This window comes from Schistocerca nitens, chromosome 7 (assembly GCF_023898315.1).
Source record: "Schistocerca nitens isolate TAMUIC-IGC-003100 chromosome 7, iqSchNite1.1, whole genome shotgun sequence".
In the NCBI taxonomy this organism is placed as follows: Eukaryota; Metazoa; Arthropoda; class Insecta; order Orthoptera; family Acrididae; genus Schistocerca; species Schistocerca nitens.
The window spans coordinates 217,270,943-217,297,615 of NC_064620.1; the positions used below are offsets into that span (position 1 = coordinate 217,270,943).

A 26,673-nucleotide genomic window follows, 5' to 3' on the forward strand; every position below is an offset into this window, starting at 1 on the left:
TATTTAGTTAGCAGCATGTACAAATATTTATTTATTTTACTGGAAACAGTGGCAGAAAGCTCTGATAATATAAGTATTTACCTAATAGCATGTACATATATTTATTTTATTGGGAACATTTTATATATTCTGATATATAAATAGAATGACATTTATATTTTATCTAAGAGGTGTGTTCGTGAACTGTCAATGCCTATCAAAATTAAATGTGCCTTCTAATACTGTTATATGAGGTGCAAACCGTTTTAACTGGACCACCTCACGTTCACTGTATCCATACGAATAATACAGGTCGATGATCTTCAGCTGCTTCATGGACTCTCTCATTGCAGATAGCGGTAAACCATTTACATTAGAATGCCTCATATGGAACCTTTTCAGGTTTTTCAAATGTAGAAGGTGCTGAAATGCAGCTGGACGCAAAGAATAGCACTGACTGATATCCAATTCAGTGACACCCGGACAATATTTTAAAAATGAAAGGTCCTTAAGAGCAGCGGTGTCTGTAATTTGTAAAATCTTCAGTTTGCTGCAATTCTTCAGATTATACAGTGCTTCTGACGTAACCTTATTTGACTGATGCAAACAGAGCTCTTCTAGATCGGAGCAAGATTGACATAACAAGGATATTGTATCTGCACTGAGTGCTCTGGCACCAAAGAAATGCAGTGCTCTTAGATGTGCCAGACTTCCCTGTTTTACCAACGGCTCAAAGGTGTCATCTTTGTCTGGAGGTGGCCTGTTACCCATATAAACTGTTAATGATTCCAATTTCACATTATCAGTGAAGAGTATGCTGCGACACCGACTTATAACAGACCTTGGAGCTGATACATTCTTGATGTTTAGATGGTCTACTATGCATTTCAGCTCATCACGCTCGATAGACGAGGAAATATATAAATGTGAACCAGTGAACCAAGCCTGGAAATTGTCTGAATTGTCCGATTTTCCAATACAAAGTGAAGTTATATGAGGAATCACCTTTGCTATCTCCACAACATCACGTGTATTATGCTTGCCATCTATCTTCTGTTCCTTCCCTTTCCAAACAGCTGGGCTCTTGCAGAGTATGTGCCATCTCTGACATACATATTGTGCACCTTTAACTATGTCGAGAGCTGACAAATGTGATAATATTTCAATAATCAGTTCATCCGGAAAATTCTCTATCATCCTTGTGATGACTGCTTTCAGTTATAACCTGCAAACCAAACACTAATATTAGTTTTTAAGCACATTGGTTTCTTAGCCTGTAATAATTAAACACAGGAAAATATTAAAATCTGTACCAGTCATTAAAATAGATGTTAAAAGTTAAAACAGGATAATGTATTGGATCCATGTGCTACGTCTACATGTACACCACTACCTTGCAATTAGCACTGAAATGCCTGGCAGAGGGTTCTTCAAGCCTTACCTTCACACTATTTTTCTGCCATTCTACTCTCTAAAAGCGCATGGGAAAAATGAACACCTAAATCTTTCTGTATGAGATCTGATTTCTTTTATTTTATTAGGATGATCATTTCTCCCTATGTATGTGACATTAAAACACTTTCACATTCAAGGGAAAAAGTTGGTGATTGAAATTTCATGAAAAGATCTCACTGCAACAAAAACTGGTTCTGTTTTAATGATCCTCACCCCAACTCACATACCAATTCACGACACTATCTCTGCTATTTTGCTCTAATTCAAAATGACCTGTCCTCCTTTGGACATTTCAACGTCCTCTGTCAATCCTATCTGGTACGAGTCCCATACCACAGTGCAACGCTCTAGCAGAGGATGGTGGTGGTGGTGGTTGTTAGTGTTTAACGTCCCGTCGACAACGAGGTCATTAGAGACGGAGCGCAAGCTCGGCTTAGGGAAGGATTGGGAAGGAAATCGGCCGTGCCCTTTCAAAGGAACCATCCCGGCATTTGCCTGAAACGATTTAGGGAAATCACGGAAAACCTAAATCAGGATGGCTGGAGACGGGATTGAACCGTCGTCCTCCCGAATGCTAGCAGAGGATGAACAGTCTCTTTTGTAGAACTATTGCATCTTCTAAGTGTTCTGCCAATAAAATGCAGTCTTTGATTTGGCTTCCCCACTGTCACTTTTCTGACAGTGAGGAGCAGGTGATCTATCTGCTGTAACTAACCAAAATTGCATAGCTTCAGGCACAGCAGATAGAACACCTGCTGCTCACTGTCAGAAAAGTGACATCACTACTCAACAAGCAAGCAAGCCTGGCCAAAGAATGGCCAGACTACAGGACACAATTACAGGCACACTTCAACATCTACAAAATAATAGGTATGGAGGACAAAGCTTCCTTTTTGCCCACCATTCCAACCAAAGTGTAGAAACTCTGTGTTAAACTGTGCATAGGAACTGTTCTCAAGAAAGTCTTGTATGATGATTTAGTGAAATTACTAGATGATTATTCTGACAAGTCAAATCCACGTAGCAGCTGCACACTTGAAATTTTTCTGCCTGAAGCAGCAGTGTGCTCAGACAGTCACACAGTCAACAGCAGACCACAGAGGTCTCACCAGGCACTGCAACTTTTAATGTTCACATGGAATTAACTGCATTGAAGTAATGTTACATGATGCCAACACACAGAATGTATCTGATGCACATATTTATGCTGCAATTCTAAAACTAGTTTAACTACCAGAATGTAGAATGTAAGCATTCAAACATGAATGCACTGTCCTGTACAGGTGCCAGATGTCAATTTGTGGGATGGCACTCCATGCCCGTTGCATTTGGTCGGTCAATAAAGAGATGGTTAATGCTGGTTGTGGGTTATGGAGTTGTCATCCAATAAAGTCCCATATGTGCTCAATTGGAGACGTATCTGGTGATAGAACAGGCCAAGGCAACATGCAAACACCTTGAAAAGCACGTTGAGTTACAACAGCACATGAATGGCAGCAGTGCTTTGGCACCCAGGGGCACCAGCCCCAGCACACGTGGCTGTAAAGTGTGAAGCACAAAAAGCAATGCTCACACAGTCCTTAGCAGCCACGCGGGATTTTCAAGTATGCCCTAAGACCGCCAGGAGGTGCACAGAGAGCTACGGACCACCATGTACCTCGCCAGGCAACAGCAAGAGGTCGCTGGCCCCATCACAAAACCTGGAGAACAGCTACTTAAGGAAACCCAAACCCAGGAATCACTGAAGACAATTCTCTTCAACAAGAGCTTGACGATTTATGTGCTGACTGTTTGCAGTCCCTCAATTAAGCTCTTGTCAAGATGCCATTGGTAACGACAGTGTAACACCGAGAAGTAAGCTTCCACATTGGAAAATAGCTCTCTTTGAGTGTTGGTCATTTCAGTGTTTAGTTAAGGCTTCAGGGAGTTAGGTGGAGCCAAATCCACAGAAGTGCATCTTGTTTGGAACTGCAGAAGAAGTGGAATTAATTTGTACTTACAAATTTTGACAACCAGAGCTGCTCTTATTCCAAAGGATGCAGCAGGTGAATGAGGCTTTTCTGGCACAAGTTCTTGCCTTAAAGACACCCTCTCCTGTTACTGTACGGATTGATGCTCAGCCCACCGCCCAAGCACACCGAGGTGCATCAACACCACCGCCCTCCGACAAGAAAACCTAGCCTTGGGCCTGCTACACAGCTTGATTAGACCAGCATCTTGCAGCATACAATGTCTGTGGCGATCAGCAGCAGTGTGCCTTACTGTTGGCCAATGCAGGATCCATGATCTACCAGCTGCTACAACAGTTACATCCCCAAGCGGAACCAAACTTAGTGCAACATGATACTTCAATGCTCAGATACATATTGCTGCAGCTTGACAAAAGTTCTTTCGCTGTCAGAAGCTACATACCGAAACCCATAGGAAATTGATATCAAGACTCTAGAGTCTCTCCTGGGAATGCCAGTTTCAATGTGCCAATGAACAATGCAAGCTTCCTTATGCATCAGTTCTGGTCTGCGACATGATTTTAGTTTATACCCCTGATGGAGGTCTCCAGCAGGATAAGCTCAAAGATCCTTCACTCAACTCATGCCTTTTCAACATTTGGGCTTTTGAGCAATCTGTTAGAGGAGCAGCTTCTATCCAAGATCCAGCTCTGGTCTTTGCCTACCATCCTGCCTTAGAAGCTCTGCAGCAGCGGTTGGTGTCCATGTCTGATAAAGACCCTCCCAGGATGAGTTGTTTCAAACAGTTAAGATCTTGTAAATAGTTTTTTGTTATCCATCTGTGACACCAATGCCATTTCTGCAAGGCAAAGTGTACTGCCTGCTGTAAGTTTAGCCATGAAGCTGAAGTTTGTCACTCATCCAATCCATGTCCGTGGATTGGGCACAGGGCGACCTCGAGGAGGATCCTTCCCAACCATATTTTCCAGAAGCTGCTGTCTATGAAGGTGGAGTTGGGAAAGCAAACCAGTCACCTTCCAGATTGACAATGGCTCGTCAGCTATGATAATCGACTGGGCTACACACCAAGCCAATGGGTCTCCTCCATAGTGCCCTTTCACAGCAAAGTTACATAGTTTTAGTAACAACCTCATTTCTGTGGCAGGATGCTTCCGGACCAGGCTCCACCGTGGAGCTACGGTAACCCCAGCTAGGATTCTGGTCATTACGGCTCCTGGGGCATCTAATCTGCTTGGCCTTGACTTACTCCACGTTTTAGGCCTCGAGGTTCATGACACCTCTGAAGCAGTCCATCCCCTGAGCCTCTGCCTCTAAACCACCCCAGACCCATAACCCCCTTTTACACACTGCAGTCCCAAAAATTTTTAAGGACTGTTGTGTCAAGTTCACTCTCCAGGATAAGCTTCAACAGAACTTGCAACAACTCCAAGAGGCAAGAGAAGGGTACCCTCATCCCCACCACATGTAGCCACTGCACCTCCACCATTGTGATTGTGGATAAACTGACGGGTGCTGTCTGTGTTGTGTCGATTCCCTAAGGTCTCGACACAATGAGTGGCTAGGTGCACGCGAAACTAACGCAGACGGGCGTAAATTCTGAAACAGGAGACTGGATGAAAACTATAAAGAAAAGAAGAGAGATTTTAATATACTTAACTTTAATGTAGTCTTGTTCTTGTTGAAATACATCTCTTGCATAGTAGTAAGCGATTAGCAATGATACACATGGCGCCTTGCTAGGTAGTAGCGATGGACTAGCTGAAGGCTATTTAATCTGTCTCTCGGCAAATGAGAGGAAGACGTGATACGTCTTGTCGCAAGCTATGTCGTCCGTACAACTGGGGCGAGGTCAAGTCCGTGTCTTGTGACCTGCCCTGTGGTGGCGCTACGTTTGCGAATACACAGTGGCGACACGCGGGTCCGACATGTACTACAGGACCGCGGCCGATTTAAGTTACCACCTAGCAAGTGTGGTGTCTAGCGGTGACACCACAGTCTGCATTTGTGGTGACATCATGGCCACTGTGAATGACCAGTCCACAGTCACCGCATATCCCACTCATGAGCTTGAGGACATTGTTTCTCATCTTGTTGAGGGCACAGTATTCACCAAAATCGACCTTCAGGATGGTTATCTCCAACTCCAATGGGAAGGTGACTCCCGAGAGATCACAGACATAAACACCCCTTTTGGATTGGTCTACTATACATAGCTTCCATTTGGCATATCCAGTGCTCCAGTGATCTTCCCGAGGTAATTGAAGCACCTATCAAAGGATGTCCCAGTGACAGTGAACTACCTCATGACATGCACAGGACCTCAACACATACTTCTCCACATTCACAGCAGTGAACCTGCATTGTAATGTTGATAAATGTTCTTTTTTCCCCCGCCAGGTCGATTATTTAAGACACATCTTCAGCGCATCAGGCATACAGCCTATGCCGCAGCACGTATCTGCCAGGCAACACCTGCCAGCCCCCACAGATGCATCCCAGCTCAAGTCTGCCTTATGTCAGCTGAACTACTATCGACGGTTCATTCCACAGTTCATATAAAGCTTGTTTAGTAACAGAAATCCTATCTGAATAACATATTCTTAAATATACAATGATCACTAGACTTTTCTAAATGGAACTATGGTAATTTTTGAATCAGGACAATAAATATAAACATAAACTGGAACTTGAACATAAACTACTTAGAACTCACAATCAGTAAACGAAATAGTAAACATAATTTTTAACATTTATAGGAAACCAGCAGCTTGTGACATCATAATAAATGCTAATCCATACCCTCCTGCAAGATATGAGTTTCTTCTGTGCTACGATTCATAGGCTCTTGGAAGTTCCTACTCACTTGGTCAATGTAAACAAAGAACTAGCCATCTTCAAACAAATTGCCATTGCCAGCAGTTACAGCAGAGACACAGTTAAAACAGTTTATATGATATTAAAGAAAAGACAATCACAGGTAGAAGCCACCACCCAAACACAAAACAAAAATGCAACTAAAATGAAATGTGTCAAAATGACATATAGAGGGAAAATTTATGATAAAATCAAGAATAGGTTTCAAAAATCTAATGACAACTTATGTTTTAGAACATATAATACTTTGAAATTATAATTGCACCAGCACATAGATTGAATAAGGAGATATGTTTATATTGGTTTGGAGGTATACAACTAGGAGTGCAGTGACTGTAACAAATTTTACACAGGGCAGACCAGATGATCATTTCCTGATAGATTCAGTGAGCACACTAATACACAAAATAAAATGAGCGCACTAATAAACAAAATAAAACTGCTTCCAGAACACAAATGAAAAATATGAAGCATTATGAAAAATAAAATAATACACATTCAACAAAATGTAAAAATGCTACATGAAGTATCAAGGAAAGGAAACTGGACCTATTGGAAAATTTACAGGTATACACTGGGAATAGCAGTACTTCTCATAAAGTATTAAATGATCAACTAGAAGTTAATAAAAAAATTTTAATTGTTTTCATGACATTTTATAATTTAATTTCACTGTGCCTGTTATCATTCTTCATATCACAATTCATAGTTACTATTTATTTAACAATTAGTGAGCCATCCACTTGGGGGAGCTTTTACTATGTCTTAGCTAACACAGACTAGATCTTAACTTACCCAGACTTCGAGCATCAAGTGTTGGCATTTTTACATGTATAATTTGAATCTGGTCTGATGTTAACTGTTAGTCGTAAGTGAATCTTGCCACTAAATTCGTCGTGTTTATGTTTTCTACATGCTCATTTAACCTGTACTCTATGCGGTCATCTCAGTTTCCCACGTCTGAGCTCATCCAGACTGAGCACTGAATTGTTGTTCTGTTTTAAATTAAAAATCCGAAATTTCACCTTAGTTGTTAAACTAATGTTTTTTCCTTTACCATTAAAACGAGTACACATCATCTCATATACGGTTATCAAGGGTTGTTTCAACACAGTTCCAAACCTGAGCTCACCTAGACCTCGAGCACCAAATAGGCAGTTTATATTAATAATTAGAATTCTGTCTTATGTCAGTGTCCACTGTAGCCATAAAGCTCAGTTGATCTCAAGCACCAAACTTTCAGCATAATCAGGATTATCTCTCATGTTAGTTGTGAACCTTAAGCAGTATGTCTCACATGTTTAACTAATAATCAGACTCGTGTATCACGTTGGTTGTGAACCATAAGTAATATGTCTAAAAGTTCTCTCCACCTGGCTCACTACCAACTTAACTGAGCTGTTCTCTGTGTGATCTGAATACATTTCATAATTAGGCTTTCCCAGACTTCAAAAATCTAACTTTTGTATATTTTATAGCAATAATTTTATTCAGTTTCACTTTAATCACTAACCATTCCATGAACATGAGAACCTATGAAGTTATGTATTGTTACGAAGTGGTATTCAAGTGGTTCTGAAGAATGTTTCTTGCGTTATGATGAATATATGTTACCACCACGACATAGACCCCTGTTATGTTTTGCATGATTTCCTGTAATAACATGACAATGTTTAAGATGGCATGGTTTAGCTCCTGTTCCCTGTCCATATATTTTTGTGACATTTTATATTAACCCAGAAAACAGCTGTACAAACCTAGAACGAAGTTCTTGCCCACATACTATGAGATCTAGATGACCCAGACCTCGGGTTATATATCTTACTCTATACAAATTATTTAATTGGATAGATAAAAAATTTACTCACCAATCAATAACTGATTGTTTTTAATGTTACTCTATACAAAGCATTGGGTAGCACTATTTTTTCATTCTTGTAACTTTTGTATTCATGTCACCCTCGTATTAAATATATTTTAATACAAATCATTGAAAGGCTTGTTGTGTTCATATTATTATCCACATTAGTAGCCTACACCTTACCCTTACTTCCATCATCCTATGACCTAGACCTTATACATTACACTTGATTATTTAACATGTATGTGATTAGACAAATCACAGTTATCAACGGTGGGTAAAAACTGGATATTTCTACTGACCACCACACTCATCCCCAAATGTAACTGAAAACTTTAAACAAAACCTCAATTGTCAGTACCACTGTTCCCCAACCATAATGTCATCATTGGAGGAAGCTTTTATCTTTCTACAATAAACTGGGAAAATTACAGTTTTGTAAGCGGTGGATGGACGTGACATCCTGTGAAACAATACTGTGCATCTTCCCTGAAAACTATCTAGTTAGATTAAATTAGATCAGATGCACACATGATGGAAATATATTAGACATAATGGTAAAAAATAGAACTGACCTCTTTGAAAAAGTCCATTATAAAATTGGTATGAGTGACCATGAGGCAGTTGTAGCAACAACGATTACTAAAGTACAAAGGGAAGCTACAATAGTTGGAAACTTCACAAATTTAGTACTTTACATTAAAAGGCAGTCATTTTACTTCTCAAAGAGGAACTGAAAACACTTCACAGGAGCATCTACAAGAACTGTATTTCAAGTTTAAATGAATTGTTGATTATACACCAGATAGTTACAAAGGGGCGGACAAAAATATGAAAACATCACAAACACAACACACAACCATTCCTAATATATTGCAGAAAAAGTTGGCATTCAAAGCAGCTTCCAATCATCTCACAACCAATGAATACTGGTCTTGTATGGTTTTTAACGGATTCTTCATGCAAAATCGTGAAAAGTTCAGTTAATGGTGTGGAGGTGGATAGCAACCATGTACACTTCCCTCCAAACTACACCACCAAGGGTCAATAATATTGAGATCTGATAACTGTCGACAGGGGGAAAATACACGAATTCCTCCTCATGCTCACAAAACCAGTCCTGGACTATGTGAAGTGAGTGAACAGGGGCTTTGACATCTTGGAACACAGCCTTACCATTGGGGAACAAGCACTGTAGCATGAGATGGACAATATTAGCCAAAATAGCCACATAATCTATGGCAGTAATGCGACCTTGCAGAATACCCATCGGGACTTTGGCACAACATAGTATGGCTGCCCAAATTATCACCAAACCCTCGCCCTGTTTCACTCTTGGGACGTAAACTCCACCAGAAGCTGGAAACAGTGCGAAGCAAGACTCATCTGACCAAATGACTTCTTTCCACGACTTCCTGTCATGGATAACTGGATAACTCACGAGTGGTTTTGAAATTCCATCTCACCCCACAATTCCCAGCTTCTACAAATCACTTTGTGCTGTTTTGCTGCTGACAGGGTTAATCGGGTGAAGCAGTCAGCTCCACAGTGACTTTTGCAGATGCACTATTATTTTTTGTCAGAATCCACTTCACTTCAATGACTGTCCATCACTACCACTCAACACACATTTTCATCTGCACTGTGACTTAGTGGATGATGTTTTCCCACTTTCCCTGTATGTGGCATAAGTCTTTGAAACTGTGCTTCCTGAAACACCAAACACATCAGTTATCTTGGTTACAGAAGCACCCACCACACATGCACCAAAATTTTGCCCATGTTCGAATTCACTTAGCTCCGACATAAAGCACTCACAATTACACAGAACACCGTTCTGACCAAGATGACACTTGCAACATTTTGAGGACACTGCACAGATGCCATTCACTGTCAAATACAACAGTGCAACCTGCAGGCTTGCCTAGTATCTGCATTTATGTCCAAGCATGCATTTCTCATGTTGTTTCCACAGTTTTGTCTAACCCCTGTGTACCTGATGGAACAATCACTGTAAAGAAACTTCTAAAGAAACAGAGATAACTGCAAAACAGGTGTAAAAAAGCACATCTACAGATAAGAATATGCCCAATGAAACGCATTGAACTGTCAAGATGGCAAAGCAGGGTTGACATCTAAAGGGGGAAAAAAGATCACTAAATAAAGTTAACAAATTCTAAGCTCATTTACATTATGTATTAACAAAAGATATACCATTCAAAAGATAATACAGAAAACAAAAGAATGGAAGTCCTACATACATTTGCCATGAAACCAATGGTTTTGCAGAATTAAAATGAAAATGCAAACTTCTTAAAGCTTAATCAAGTAGGTGTCACCTATGTTATCATGTAAAACAATAGTCATATCTCACAAAAGTTAGATAAATCCTAACTCATTAACTGGTTCAAACAAAATACTTGAATGTTTCTTGGCACCACATGGTCTGCAAATCCAAGAAATTAGTAATATTTTGGCTTATGAGATGTTAATCACTAAAAAGATGTTTAACGAGCTTTAAATTGTCAACTTTCAGTCAATCTCCAAAGCTGATAGCGATGACAAAAGTTAAGAAGAGATATGAAAACGAAGTACAAGGTAATTCTTCTTCTTGCGTGTGCAAACAGAATATCACTGATGTACTTCAGGTCTGGTGGGGATGAAGTCTGTGGTACGCACAGCACAGTCCCAGCAAATACCCTCTCCCTTGGCAGATAGGACATGGAGTAAACATACTAGCCACAAGCCAGACGGCCTCCCAGTAACCAGCCTGCCCCTCGGCAGTCACCACACAAAGAAATTTCATGAAATCTAAAAAATGCTATCCACTTGAACACAATGACTTCTTATGTCCTGTACCTTCGCACAGATACATAACCCACATAACAGATGCGAAAAACTTCTCTTGTGCTTTTCTTGGAACTGCCAAAGTAGTGCACTTTACTAAATGCACATTATGTTGTTTTAATGGCCTACTAAAGGAGCACCAAGTTCGAAGTAAATCTGTGATCTCAGCATCGTGGCCTCCCCTTGTCACTACCACACCTATGCTTATTGTGAAAAGTACGATCATATAGGGGGTATCAAGTGTAATTTGTGGCTGGACAAAGGACCCAGCACTCATTGTTCCTTTTGTATATCAATGACCTTGAGGACAATATTAGGAATATTCCATGTAAAGGAGGACACACTTACAATATTTAAAAGTTTAAATTTTAGTACTTTTTATATATTTTTTGAAAGGGCTGGACATTTTACTGGATGTCAACGATGGTTTGTGGCCCATTATTGTTTTCCCTCAATTTGTAGCCATTATTATTATGCCATATGTTTTTCATGTGATGAGAGTACAAATAATTGGAGAAATTAGCATATCAGTATTTATATTACTGTTACATACTCTTATGTACTGCATAAAGAGTATAAAACTCTGGGGGTAAATAATATAATACAACAGCATGAACTTTCATGAAACATGAGTCACTTTCATGCAATTAAGTTTTTATACCAAGAGAGACATTAGAGATAACTTTATCTTGTTCAGTAATTTACTTCTTAGTGTGAATGTGTAAATAACACCACTATTAAAAATTTCCCAATTTCAACCAATATCGTAAAAACAGAAAATTAAATGTGTGATGTCAGTCACGTAATATGAGTCACAGTTGAATTATTTTAAGATTAGAAGAAGAGGATGCCCTTAGCAGCAGCAGAAAGATAGAGTAGGAGGAGGCAAATCTACTGGAACTTATCTGCTACACCCCATGGTAAAGAAGCCATAGATGGAATTAGTGCAGTTGTGGAACAGCTGGTGGGGAATGCAGTAAAAAGTGAAAATTCATAGTACGTTATGCATCAACTTTTACTCAGGTAGCTGCAAGTACCACAATATGCAGGTTTCTCATGTCTACTGATGAAATTCAAGGAATCAATGTGAAACTTAATCTTGCTCAAATATTTTCTTCAGCACCATCAGTACCAAACATAAAAAGATTCACTGCTTCACTACACGAACGGAGTACTACAAACATATCTGCTCTCTCCAAAGGATTTTGCTGCGGCAGATCATCATACTGAAGAATCTATAGAAAGTGTGCAAAGTAGAATTTGACAGTAAATTCAATGCTGGAGAAGTACATGCAGTTTTTGGAAATTCTTACTAAATGGGTGCAATGGAGTGTGCTCGTCACTATTGGGAATGGCCTGTAAAATGTGAGGAAATTATAAAGAAAATTAACCCACATGGTGTTGTCAATGCAAGAGGATATTTTCAGTTCTCTGACTTTTAATTGAATTTACAGTTCATTTTCCCAGATGTGATGCTCTTATAATTTTTCATAGAGTCTGAAAAGTGAAATGTTAATGTTAAGTTTATCTTATTTGGCACATAATGTCATATTTTCATTTCTCTGCTTGCAGAAAAAAAGTTTTTCCAACAAGAAGTAGCAAGTAATATGAGTCATGCGCCTTCTTCAGTATATTATAATATTTCACATGGTATAAATATTTTTAAACATCTGTAACTCTGTCATTTGAATGCCAACCTAATATGCATTTTCTGTGATAAAACCAGATCCATACTTCAAATAGTTTGAGGATACTTTTGACCTAAAATGCACATTAGGAACAGGATGTCCCAAATTTATAATGTTTATAACTCGAGTCATAACATAAAAGCAACTTGCTTTAAATGTTCAGAAATGTAAAACTGTACACTTCACAAAATAAAAAAAAAAAATTAAAAAAATGTAGTACAACAATAAAATCAATGAGTTGGAATCAGCCAACTTGCACAAATACCAGGATGTAACACACTGTAGGGATATGAAATGGAATGATCACATAGGCTCCCTGATGGGTAAACCAGAGGGTGGACTTCGTTTTTGGTAACATGGGATGATGATGATGATGATGATGATGATGATGATGATTAGTGTTTTAGGGTGCACAACAACAAGGTTATCAGTGCCGGTTTCCAAAATAAATGTTGACAAGTGCAGCCAAGATCGTTTGAACAAGGATCAATTCAGAGCCGATTTTTGCGAGAATTGTAAATGCTCAAATTTCAAGATTGGACACAGCACATCAAAACAGGTAGATAAAACTAAAAATAAAATACCAGTACAAAACAGGTAAAAATAATTAACTGTGTCTGGGTGACCACTTACAAATAATGGGTGACCAAACCATTTTACAACACATTAAGATCTCAATCCAAATATTTTGGGAAGAAGTCCAGACATCACACAAAAATGTACAACTCTAGCCACACTCGCCTCACTATTAGTTAAAATTAGGGCAGGTCTGGTGGGAAACTTAAATCTTCCCTCAAACCCGCATATAAAACACACTCAGTTAAAATATGTCATATTGACAGCTGTGTCCCACATGTCTGACACGTTGGAGGCTCCTCACGACGTAACAGAAAACCATGTGTCAATGGACAATGTCCTATTCGAAGCCGTGTAAGAGCTACTTCCTCAGCTCGTTGTGGTTGGAAGGAGGTAAGCCACAGTCGGACAGAATCCTTCACCGCTCGCAACTTATTATCGCTCACTTCCAGCCACTGAGCCTTCCACCACGGAACAGAGAGCAGGGGTGGGATGGAGCAAGCCTCCTTGGCAGCCGCGTCTGAAAGTTCATTTCCAGGAATTCCTATATGCCCTGGAACCCAGCAGAAAATTACATCCTTACCCTGCTTTTGCAAGAGCAGTAGTGCGTCCTGCACTTCTTGCACCATACGATCTGCTGGGTACATCTGTTCAAGAGCGTGTAGAGCACGTTGGGAATCTGAGAAGATGATGAATTTCTTGCCATGATGTCGTCGCATACGCTCTAATGCTTTCAGAATGGCAAACAGTTCTGCATAGTAAACTGAGAATTGCTCTGGGAGCCCTACCCTACAGACAATATTGGGAAACACAGCAGAGCAGCCCATAAAATCCCCGTTTAGACCCATCCGTGTCAACAGTAATAAAACCTGAATGGCGGTCTAAAATCTCAGTAAATTTAATTTTAAAAAGGTGGTCCGGGGTACAATACTTCTTTTAAGTAGCCAGATCAAGAAGTAATCTCGGCCATTGTAGTAGCCAGGGAGATCCCCTACTCCATCCCTGGCTGAGGACCTTAATGCCCTCCAGGTGTACTGACTCGAGACTCTCCTTTGCACAGATGCCAAACGGCTTTGTTACCTTTGGACGGTGGCGGAAGAGATGTTCCAGTGCCGGATGTGAAAAGGTGTTGGACACCAACGAAATTGGAGTGGACTTGGCCCTGTATGCTTGCCGTACCACGAGGAGAAGACGCTGAATGGACAGCGGAGGCTCTCCAGCCTCGACACAGACTAGCAACTGGACTCGTGCGATAAGCCCCCGTTGAAAGCCTAATACCCTCATGGTGAATCACATCCAACATTTTGAGGTACAAAGGTCTTGCAGATCCATAAGCTTGACATTTGTATTTGAGTCGAAGTCGCACAAAGGCCTTATAAAGTTGGAGCAGACGTGCCCTGTCAGCGGCCCAGGACCTATGACTTACGCATTTAAGGATGTTTAAAGCCTTGAAACAGCGGACTTTTAGACCCTTTAGGTGTGGCAACCAAGTGAGCTTCTCATTAAAAATAAGCACGAGATATTTTACTTTTTCCTTAAAGGTGAGAACTGTGTCTCCTAGTTTTAAAACAGGGAGATTAAAAAGAGAACGGGAATGGCTAAAATCTACACAAACAGTCTTCTCCAAAGAGAATTTAAAGCCTGTGTCTTAGACCGTTCCTCCAATCACAGGATCGTCAGCTGTAATTGGCGTGTAGCAGTTCTTAGGGAGGAAGACGCACAGAAAGTGGAGAAATCGTCCACAAACAAGGGAGGTCATTCCATGTCAAGTCACCCAGGCCTTGACACCAACCATGTCAGATTTTGATGAAACTTGGTACAATTACTTCTTTTATCATCCTGAAAGCACTTGTAAATTTTTTTTGCTCTATCTCTTATAGTTTTTTTTTTATAAATTTTTAAAGTTTTTAGATTTGGCGTTGTTTCAGCAGTCGAATATCGTAACTTAAATGTGTCCTCACAACTAAAAGAAATTGTGTATTAAAGAATACTCAAGATATCAGTATGAAATTTTGGAATAAGTTTGTGTATTATATCTAAATGTTAAAAAAAATTACTATAAAGATGTATTAAAATCTTCCAAATGAAAAAAAGTGTACAAGTTGTTGTTGTGTGTGGGTTCCCCCCCCCCCCCCCCCCCTCTAACGGATGTTTAGTTTTACAAAAACTGCAATATCTAGAGTCTCATACCTAATAGAAAGCTCAAATTTGTTTTAACATACTCTTAATTGTATAGGCCAATAGATAAAAGAAAAATTATGTTGGCTTTTTAACCTGTTTAATAGTTATCTAATTTTTAAAATAATATTAATTATATTTTAAAAATAAAAAGTACCAAGTGACTTAGACACCGAAAATAAGTTTTTGTCTTCTTGGAGTAACAATGTACACTTGGATTTTGTTTTGTTACTCCTGAGTTTTGAAGTAAAAAATTATTACAGTGTTAAATAGTGCTTGGATAGTATTTTATTAAGTTTATTCAAACTTTCAGTAAGTACTGTTACTTAAGTTTAGAGAGATTCTTTTCCAATATCCTATAAAAGTAACCAGAACAGCAATCAGACCAAAAGTGAAATCAGTATGTCAGATATTCAAACCTGTAGCGTAGGGTTATTTAAAAATCTGACTGTTTCCAGAAAACCTATACACCTTCAAAGAAGTTACAACCGGTATCTGAATTGAATGAGGAAGAAAAAGATTTGATCCACTTACGATCTGGAATTAATCTGTGTGAATTTAAGAATATATGTTCACACCACAGCTACTACTTTTTAAATGTTTTTGAAAAGTATCAAACAACATGTGTAGACCCACTAACACAAAGAGCCCATCAAAAAATCGTTGAGAAGTGTAGGCTTGGATCTTTCTAAACAATTACTGACAAAAAATATTAGCATAAAACCTGGACAAAAGCTTTGCTCAACATGCCGTAACTTTTATGAGGAAAAATTAAGAGTTGAAGTCAATGAAAGTGAAACAGATGATGAAGTCATGGTTGAATTAGAATCATTGGAATCCAGAAATGAATCCCTCGTACAAACAAACATTGCTCTTGATAATTTAGGTTTAACACCGATAAAGCTTCATGGCTTGTCAGAACAAAGTAAAGGGTCTTATTTTAAAAGGAAGGTTAGCAGTATTGAAAAGACTGCAAAAAAGGCGGTTTCAAAAGCATTAAAATATGATGCACCAAGTTCTGATGATGACGAAGAAGTTACAAGTGTGGTTGAGAAAGCAAAGGATTTTGATGTAATGATTTCTCTTATGAAAGAGAAGATTTCATCTGTTGGGAGGTCTAGAAAAATCCAGATTCTGACCTTGGCTCCAGATTCTTGGAGTCGAAATAAAGTGATGAAAGAATTTAATGTAAGTGAGTACATGGTGCGACAAGCTAGAAAGCTAAAATCTGAAAAGGGTATTTTGGAAACTCCTGGTCCAAAAAAAAGGTAAAACTCTTTCTGAAAATACAGTAAGACTTGTAACAGATTTTTATGAAAAGGATGAAAGTTCCAGAGTGCTACCCGGAACAAAAGACAAAGTAAGTGTTCCAAAAAATGTGTACATGCAAAAAAGACTCATTTTGTGTAACTTGAGAGAACTCTATTATTCTTTCAAATGGGAGAATCCCGAGGTAGAAGTGGGATTTTCAAAATTTTGTTTCTTGAGACCTAAATGGTGTATCCTTGCTGGTGCTGCAGGCACAAACACTGTATGTGTATGCAGTATCCACCAGAATGTTAAACTATTACTGGATGCTGTGAAAACTGAAGAATCTTATAAAGACCTAATTAAGATGCTTGTGTGCAACACAGAAAACCAAAACTGCATGCTACATCATTGCGACAGCTGTCCTGCAAATACTGCACTAACTGAGTACTTAACTGAAAAACTAAGTGAAGATTATGATTTAGAAGAAGAAATTGTAATCAGTCAGTGGGTTAACACAGACAGGGCAGAAATGATCAAACAGTCTATCAGTGTTTAAGACTACATTTCTTTATTGGTTAGGTCATTGGAAAAGCTCACCCCGCACTCGTTTATAGCAAAATCCCAATCAGTAGCCTTTAAAAGATTGAAAGAAGACCCACCACCCAAAACAGCAATTATTGTGATGGATTTCAGTGAAAATTATTCCTTTGTTATACAAAATGAGATCCAAAGTTACCACTGGAATAGAGGTGGTTGTACTCTACAACCAGTTGGAGTTTTTCTAAGAAATGAGGAAAACAATGTTTTTGTTTCCAACCACTGTTTTATTAGTGATGACCAAGAACATGACACTGGTTTTGTTAACTTTGTACAAAAAGAAATTACAAAGTGGCTGTCATTACATCATACTGACATTGACTCAGTTCATACTTTACAGATGGTTGTGCTGGGCAGTACAAAAATAGAAACAGTTTTAAAAATTTGACTGAACACTTGAGAGGCTTTAATTTGAAGGCCCAACACTCTTTTTTTGCAACAAGTCATGGGAAGTCAATTTGTGATGGCCTAGGAGGAACTATGAAAAGAATTTTAAGGAAAGCCAGTCTACAGCTTTCAGACGAAGAACAAATAATGACAGCAATTGATGTGTACAAGATTTGTGAAAAAAATATTGAAAACATTCACTTTCACTTTATTGACAAAAAAGAAGCTGATTTGCTATGGTTAAAACTATAAAAATGTCTTTCGGCAACCCAAACCATTCCTGGAACAAGAAGTTTTCAAAACTTCAAACCACTTCCAACAAACAACCTTGAAACTAGAAGGACTACAGATAGTGTAAAACCCTCCTTAGTCTTTTCTTTCCATTCTTCTTCTGATTGGGTTCGTGTTGAACCATCCATAAATAGCTATGTGGCTGCAAATTATGATGGTAACTGGTACTTTGGACTGGTAAAAACAATATTCAATGATGAAGAAGATGCAGAAATTCTTTTTCTACATGCTTCAGGACCAGCTGCATCATTTTATTGGCCTGAAAGAGAAGATTCTTGCATAGTGCCTTTGGAGCACATAGTCTGTGTAGTAGACGCACCTCAATCAAGCGGCACTGGAAGAATGTATTACTTCAAAAAAGACTGTATCAAAAGAACTGAAAGCTCTTGGACAAAGTGGAAAAACAGTTTGAATCAGCATTAATGTTTATTAAAAAGACAAAATAACTTAAAAAAATTCAATGTTTCAAGCAATCACTTGGGTTATACACAAGTGTCATAAGTACGCTATCTCTGTACATAATTCTAATGTAATCTACTATAATTAAAAAACATGTTAAAAAGCCATCATTATTTTTGTTTTATCAAGTAGCCTATATGTTTAAGAGTAAATTAAAACAAATTTTAGTATTCTATCAGGTCTGAGACTCTAGATATTGCAATTCTTATAAAACAAAACATCTGTTAAAAATATATATATATATATAGATATATATTTAGATAACATCATGAATTTTTGCAGCAAGTTTATTTATTATACATATTTGAAGATAAAAATGATACTATTAAAATATATTAATATTTTCTATGAATATATATATATAGTTTATTTATTATACATATTTGAAGATAAAAATGATACTATTAAAATATATTAATATTTTCTATGAAAATATATATATATATATATATATATATATATATATATATATATATATATATATATATATATATATATATATATATATTCATAGAAAATATTAATATATTTTAATAGTATCATTTTTATCTTCAAATATGTATAATAAATAAACTTGCTGCAAAAATTCATGATGTTATCTAAAAGAGTTTTTAAGATAATCATTTTTAAAGTTTTGAATACAAATTAAATTTACCATTTCCGAAGGTTCGGAAAACGCAAAACATAAAAACTTTAAAAATTTATTTTAAAAAAACTATAAGAGATACAGCAAAAAAAAAATTGCAGGTGTTGTCAGGATGGTATTAGAACCATTTGAGCCAAATTTCATGAAAATCTAAGGAGGTGGGTGTAAAATTTATTTTTTATTGGGTGATTTGATATGGAATGGCCCAAGGGGCACTGTACGGGCCGTCATACTGTGGACGCAATACTATTGATTACAATTGCGAAAGCTGTCACATTGAGGACACTTCCTTCAGGGACACCGTTCTCCTGCTTAAAACGGTCAGACAGGACATTCCCAACCTTATACTTAAAATACCTGTCCGACAGAAAGGATCTGATGACTGTGTGTAAATGCCCATGGAAACCCAACTCATAAAGCTGCCGCAAAATGTTATGCCTCCAGGTAGCATCATATGCTTTTTCCAGGTTGAAGAAAACCCTGATAAGGTGTTGCTTACATAGGAAAGCATCTTGTATCACTGTTTCGAGTAGAATCAGGTTATCTAGGGTGGAATGATACCTCCTGAACCCACACTGGCAGCGGGTAAGTAAGGATCTGGATTCGAGAACCCACACCAGGCGCCTATTGACCATACGCTCAAATGTCTTTCCTACGCAGCTCGTGAGACTAATGCTACGGTAACTACTGGGATCGTTCTGATCCTTCCCTGGTTTTAAAAGTGGAATTAAAATCGATTCTTTCCACGAGCTACGAAAGTGACCTGTCTTCCAAATTTCATTAAAAATTTGAAGGACGACTTCCTTTGACCGCAGATCCAACTGCTGCAGCATGCTATACGATATCAGGTCTTGACCAGGTGCAGTATCACGAGATACTGACAGTGCAGAGTCCAACTCCCACAAAGAGAAAGGCTGGTTGTATTCCTCAGTGTTGTTTGAATGGAAATCAAAACCAGCCCTCTCCTGTGTACCCCGATAGCGATGAAATTCTGGATCCTGGCTAGAATTGGCCATAATAGTTTGAAATGATTCTGCCATTGACTGGGCGATATCTCTTGGAGACGTTAGGAGACAACCCAGCTCACATATAGCTGCTATTGGTGGTCGAGAGTATCGCCTTGAGATCCTCCTAATGGCTTCCCATACTTTGCTTGAAGATGTGGACCTATTGATGGAGTTCAGGAACTCTCGCCAAGACCTCCGTTTACTCTCTGTAACGATTCTTCTCGGCCGCGTCTGTGCTATTCGGAAAGTTGCCAGATTCACATCAGTAGGGCACCGATGGAATCTTCTCAAAGTCGTCCTTCTGTCTCTGATTGTGGTACGACAGTCGTCGTTCCACCAAGGGACAGGCCGCCTCACAGGTGTTCCCTTTGAATTTGGTATGGATACATCAGCAGCTTGGTGCATCACTGCCATAATGTGATCCACCCAATCCTGGACTCCTTCACACTGTTCAAAAACAGCCAACTGCCTGTAGTGCGTCCAGTTTCTCTTCCTGAACAACCATTTCGGCGGCTTTTCGACACGACCCGTTTCAACTGGCAGATGGAGCCAGATAGGATAATGGTCGCTGCCATGAAGGTCATCATCTACTACCCACTGAGCAATGTCCGCAAGCACAGGCGAACAAACAGAGAGGTCTATGGTGGAGGACGAACCTGAAATGGTGCTAAAATGCGTGGTCTGACCTGTCTTCAGCAGTATGATGTCAGAATTACTGATCAACTGCTCAATCATCTGGCCTCTGGGGCAGGTTTTGTTAGACCCTCATAAAATCTCCATTCTGTTGATGTCTAGGTCTACGCTGTGTACTGTTTCTTTTTAGATCAGTTTAGTTTATATTATTTGATCAATAACTTCTGATCAGTTTGTTCTATCTCGTGAGATTTTTTTTTTTTAAGACAAAAAATACTAATTCAGCCACTGAAGCATCTTTATCTTCTATGGGTTGCAGGGGTTACGACCCCTGGGGAGGTGGGTGGGTATTCACGCATGGCTGTCTTCACTTAGCCGCTGCAGCTATGAAAGCCGGGTGACCTTGAACGAGCTTCGCCTGGCTGCCGCCAGAGCTGGAGGATCGCCCTCTAGTTCTAACAGAGCGCGATCCACTGAGAAAAAGGCAGGAAGTAGGGCCAACGCCCATCCGGTCGGGCGCCCATTGGCTGCCGCGTGTTCTTATCAGCAGCGTCGTCAGCCACTGCGTCATGAGGCGGCATGGAGGGGGCCCAGTCTCGCTCGTGAGGCAACAGCATGCTCATTCGACTTGAGGCAGCTGCACAGTACAGACAGCCATGCTTCAATGTATCTTTCCTGAAATGAGAAAGGGACGGGGTAGCTGATCAATGAGCTGTGCGAGGGGTTCACTGTCAATGAGCTCATCAGGTGGTAAATACAAGGAGCACACTGTGACATTAACATGGGCCAGGATCTGAGATGCAACCGCTTGTAGCATTGTGGTTAAGGGTGCAGGTGAGGAGTGGAATGTGTCCTTAATGAACACTGCCACCCCACCCTGCACTCTATTACCAGTCATGTCATCGTTCCTGTACATGTGATATCCTGTAAGTACAGGCGTGTCATTCTCTTTAAAATGTGTCTCTTGCAGAGACATGCAAAAGGGGTTTTACTGTACTAACAGCCGCAATTCTTTAAAGCGAGTTCCGACTCCATTCAGATTCCACTGAAGTATGGGAGCCATATCAGCGGTTCGGTTTAGATTTCCCCCTGTCGTTGCGCCGCACTGGTGAGACACTTGTGGAGTGAGTGGCAGCAGAGGGGCTGCCAGGTTCTGGTGAAGAGGTATCAAACTCCATGATGATTTCCTCCTCATCAGTCAGGGATGCCATGACGACATCCGAGGATGCCTTTGGGAAGAGCAATCAGTCTACAAAGGACACTGCTTTGTTAGTTAGTTAGTTGTGTGTTCCACTGATCAATCGCACGGTACGGTAGCCGTTATGATGTGGAACGTGTCAAATCACGTGTGCAATCCAGTATAGAACATCCCTGAAGTGTGTGGGACCTGTACCAAATAGGACAACTAACAGCGGTTACTAAACATATACAGAGAAGGGCAGCACAAATAGTCACATGCTTGTTTTATGTGTTGGAGAATATCACAGAGGTACTGAAGATAGACGTAAACAATCCGGAGAAAGTCTACTAACGAAGTTTCAAGAATTGGCTTTAAATGATGACTCGAGACAGGAATATACTACAGCCCTCTATGTATTGCTTACATAAGGATCACGGGGACAACATTAGAATGACTACAGCATGCACAGAGGCATTTAAACTGTCACTATTCCCACACCCCATACGTGAATGACATGCAGGAAGAAACCCTAATAACTAGTACAACAGAATGTATCTTCTGCCAAGCACTTCACGGTGGTTTGCAGAGTGTACATGTAGAGGTAGAAGAGTTTGATGGATATCAAATTTACTAGTTCCTCACATTTTTTATTAAGATGATATCTGGACTGGACTTCCAGAATATGCATGAATTTTTTAACTGTCAATAGGGATCATGGTCAGAAATATATTTTAAAAAATTACTAAATATGCTTTAATTCATAAACAGACTGAACATGATGGTTTGCAGTTGGTCAAATAGCACACATATTTTCTATCAAGAGCAGGAGACCATTCAGTATGACACGAGTCTTCCATCTTCAGCAAAATACAAATGCACATAATGCATGCCTTTATTTCTTCTCCACAAACTTCAGGAAAGGTTCAGATAAGATTTTTTTAACTTCACAAGAAATTATATGTTTAGAGTGGTATTTACTTCCAGCACACACACATTTTTGATGGAGAGCTAGATCGCTTCTGCAGCAAACAGTTCATCTACTGCCACTGAGTTGAGCAGGAAATTACAAACTTCTCACAGTGTGCCCACACAGTTCAAGGTCAAATATAGTGCTGCAATTATGTGATATGCTATGCTAAGATAGGTATATCTATGGTAACAGAAACAGCTTCGTATCTTTTGTATTAAACACACTGTCTACACATATATGAAGTCTTCATGGGTTGTGAGCCGGGTAGCGTCGTCATGTTGTAGCACTTCGCAGCACTTCACCTGAAGATGATAGAGATGCATTCCATCGAAACACTGCTATGAGACGACGACGCTACTCGGCTTACAACCCGTGAAGACTTCATATATGAAATTTGCTGAGAAAGCCTGCACTCACACATAACACTGTCTACACACTTCACATCACACTACCACAGCAATTTTAGGTGATTACAAACTATTTATCATACATCCAAAATAAAAATGCATCAAAGGGAATACATGTGAGGAAACCAATAACTGCTGCTCAAGAAGCAGCCACCCTTCAAAGAAATTAAAAAGTATATTATTATACCTGAAATAAATAACAATTTACTAGTTTCAGTAAATGGAACTCTCTGTCTAAGACATTATATGTCCAAATTGCTAGTAAAATTAAACAAAAGCTAAAGCAAAACTCATTCAGAGTTGCATTATCACTTAAATACTTGTCTTGTTTAGTTAAGAGTCAGAAGAAAATGCCATTATATTTTACAAAATTTCACTCCTTACTGTCTTAACCTCATAATTTTCTCAGGTAATGCAACATTTGCCAATAAACCACCCACAGTCGCAGCTGAGTGAGTGAAAGAATGTATGTACACTAGAAAAAATGTGGTAGTTCTAAAGATATTCAAGTCTGTTTTGTTAAATGTGTGTATTTGTTACACATCAGTCAAATAGATGAAGGGTTTCCTTTTCATCATTTCGTTTCTTTTTTTAAAACATGAGTGGCATCCCTTTCAAGAATTATTCTGTTCAGAAGTTATGTTTTCTAAATCCAACTGTGACAGAGAATCTTTAGAGATGTGTGAGACAAGTGCAAACTGGCCATTAAAATTGCTACACCACGAAGATGACGTACTACAGACACAAAATTTAACTGTCAGGAAGAAGATGCTGTGATATTCAAATGATTAGCTTTTCAGAGCATTCACACAAGGTTGGCCCCGGTGGTGACACCTACAACGTGATGACATGAGGAAAGTTTCCAACCGATTTCTCATACACAAACAGCAGTTGACCGGCGTTGCCTGGTGAAACGTTGTTGAGATGCCTCGTGTAAGGAGGAGAAATGCGTACCATCATGTTTCCGACTTTGATAAAGGTTGGATTGTAGCCTATCGCGATTGCAGTTTATCGTATTGAAACATTGCTGCTCGCGATCCAATGACTGTTAGCAGAATATGGAATCGGTCGGTTCAGGAGGGTAATACGGAATGCCGTGCTGGATCCCAATGGCCTCGTGTCACTAGCAGTCAAGATGACAGGCATCTTATCTGCATGGCTGTAACGGATCGTGCAGCCACGTCGCGATCCTTGAGTCAACAGATGGGGACGTTTGCAAGACAACAACCATCTGCATGAACAGTTCAACGATGTTTGCAGCAGCATGGACTATCAGCTCAGAGACCATGGCTGCGGTTACCCTTGACGCTGACAGGAGTGCCTGCGATGGTGTACTCAATGACGAACCTGGGTGCACAAATGGCAAAACGTCATTTTTTCGGATGAATCCAGGTTCTGTTTACAGCATCATGATGGTCGCATGCGTGTTTGGTGATGTCGCGGTGAACACACATTGGAAGCGTGTATTCATCATCGCCATACTGGCATATCACCTGGCGTGATGGTATGGGGTGCCATTGGTTACACGTCTCGGTCACCTCTTGTTCGCATTGAGGGTACTTTGAACACTGGACGTTACATTTTAGATGTGTTACGACCCGTGGCTCTACCCTTCATTCGATCCCTGCGAAACCCTACATTTCAGCAGGATAATGCACAACCGCATGTTGCAGGTCCTGAACGGGCCTTTCTGGATACAGAAAATGTTCGACTGCTGCCCTGGCCAGTCAACTTAAGAATGATACATAGATCAAGGCTACCTTTAATAAATCATTCTAATTTGTGTAAATGCTTGCAAATATGCATTTCAATTTGGAAAGAGTACTTAAAAGTGGGAGCAATAAATACAATGACTTCACTCTCACTCACAGTGCAAGCCCTGAGAAATAATTTGCATATTATAATCTCAAGGCATAAGGTGTGAAACTGCAGAGGAGACATTTCACTTTTCGACACGTTTCACAGCTTAACAGACTACAGTAATTTTAAGAGTATGGCTAATGTATCAATAGCGACTCTCATCCTTCATTTACTGCAGATTTACACTGCAAATGGGTAGAGGTGCGTAGTAGGCCTACATTCTTCTAGGCAAGGGGTACTCAAAATGGTCTACTATGTTTACAGTGCAAATAAAAAATTGTCCTTTCGATATGGATACAATACTGATAACATAACGCAGTTGAATTTACTACTTAGAACCGTTACTTAGGTCGATCCTAAATTGAAATAGTACGCACAACCAACTAACTCATGTATTCTGCGAGAACCTTGTTTACGTCCACACACAGAACAACGGATTCTACACGTAATTCTGTGAGAAACTTGCAAATACGTACCACTGAGAGTCGACAACAATCTTTGTTTTACAAAAATCGCGGTGTGTTATATTCCGAAAGCCACAAAACTATTTGCAACAAAGGGAGGAGACAAGCCAAAAGGTATTTAAAGCTAGATATCAAACTTCGGCATACGTACACTACATACAACTTAATTTTGAAAACTAATAATGCCGATTGTCACAATACACAAGACCCAGGACAACGCCGAAATATATATATTTCAGGGGAGTATACATTGAAGTAAACAATCAAATGCATACTAAGACAGTAAATAGTGTCTTCTGAAATTAAATATTGTGCAATTTTATCTACATACCAAAACATACAATGACACACCCCCACGTCACTGACAGATCATATCCATCAATACAGCCCAGACATAACACCAGCAAAGTGGCGCTATTAGATGCAACTGTTTTTGGCGCCAGTGTAATGGTTCATTTCTTCATACTGATTTCCCATTCTAGCACTGAATTATTCAATGCATCATTTAATTTCAACTTTAATTGTTCCTTGATCAAATTTACGCATAACAGTACTTTGTTCTTCCAATAAAATAATTCACTATACAAAAAAGTACTGTTTATTCGGAGAGATATGCTTCGTATCACCACTGCCACAATATCATTTATGTGCAGCACTGTTGTTTCCGGCAGACGCACGCGTGCTGCGTGAAGTAAATACAGCGTTTTCTCTTTTCTTCTATTTCTACGCGTTAGCGTTGTCACGACCGTTCTATGGACACTCCGTTGCACAATGTCTTAGTATTACACGGAAATTTTTCCTTTGCTTGCTCTTTTGAAATCCTCTTTGACTTATTTTGTTCCCCTTTTCGTGCTTTAAAAATGCTGTTGATTCTGTTGTGTTTTATTCATGCAATAGAATTCCGTAGCACAAAGTTTTTCAATGAGTAATTATCAAATTCCTTTTCATGCACAGATAAGATTCGACCATTTAATATTCTTTCAGACGAAATATTCTCTTCATGGTTCGATAATTCATCTTTTAGGTCTACAAATAACTTTTGCAGCTTCGCTGCATGTGTGCTGATATCTTCTCTTTCGTTGAGTTTGACTCA

At 39.3% G+C, this 26,673-nt stretch overlaps 1 protein-coding gene across 2 annotated transcripts; it reads right to left on the bottom strand.

Moving 5' to 3' along the window:
- On the bottom strand, window positions 1-26,065 carry LOC126194842 (uncharacterized). 2 transcript variants are annotated; one of them, XM_049933179.1, is made up of 2 exons: window positions 25,912-26,065; window positions 1-1,204 (listed from the first exon to the last, which is right to left on the bottom strand). In XM_049933179.1, exon 2 carries the CDS (start codon window positions 1,174-1,176, stop codon window positions 187-189), a length of 990 nt encoding a protein of 329 aa, XP_049789136.1. In that variant the 5' UTR covers window positions 1,177-1,204; window positions 25,912-26,065; the 3' UTR covers window positions 1-186. The 2 variants fall into 2 exon arrangements, with proteins under 2 accessions (XP_049789136.1, XP_049789137.1); XM_049933180.1 differs by lacking the exon at window positions 25,912-26,065 and adding an exon at window positions 25,593-25,613.
- Window positions 26,066-26,673: the final 608 nt, after the last annotated feature.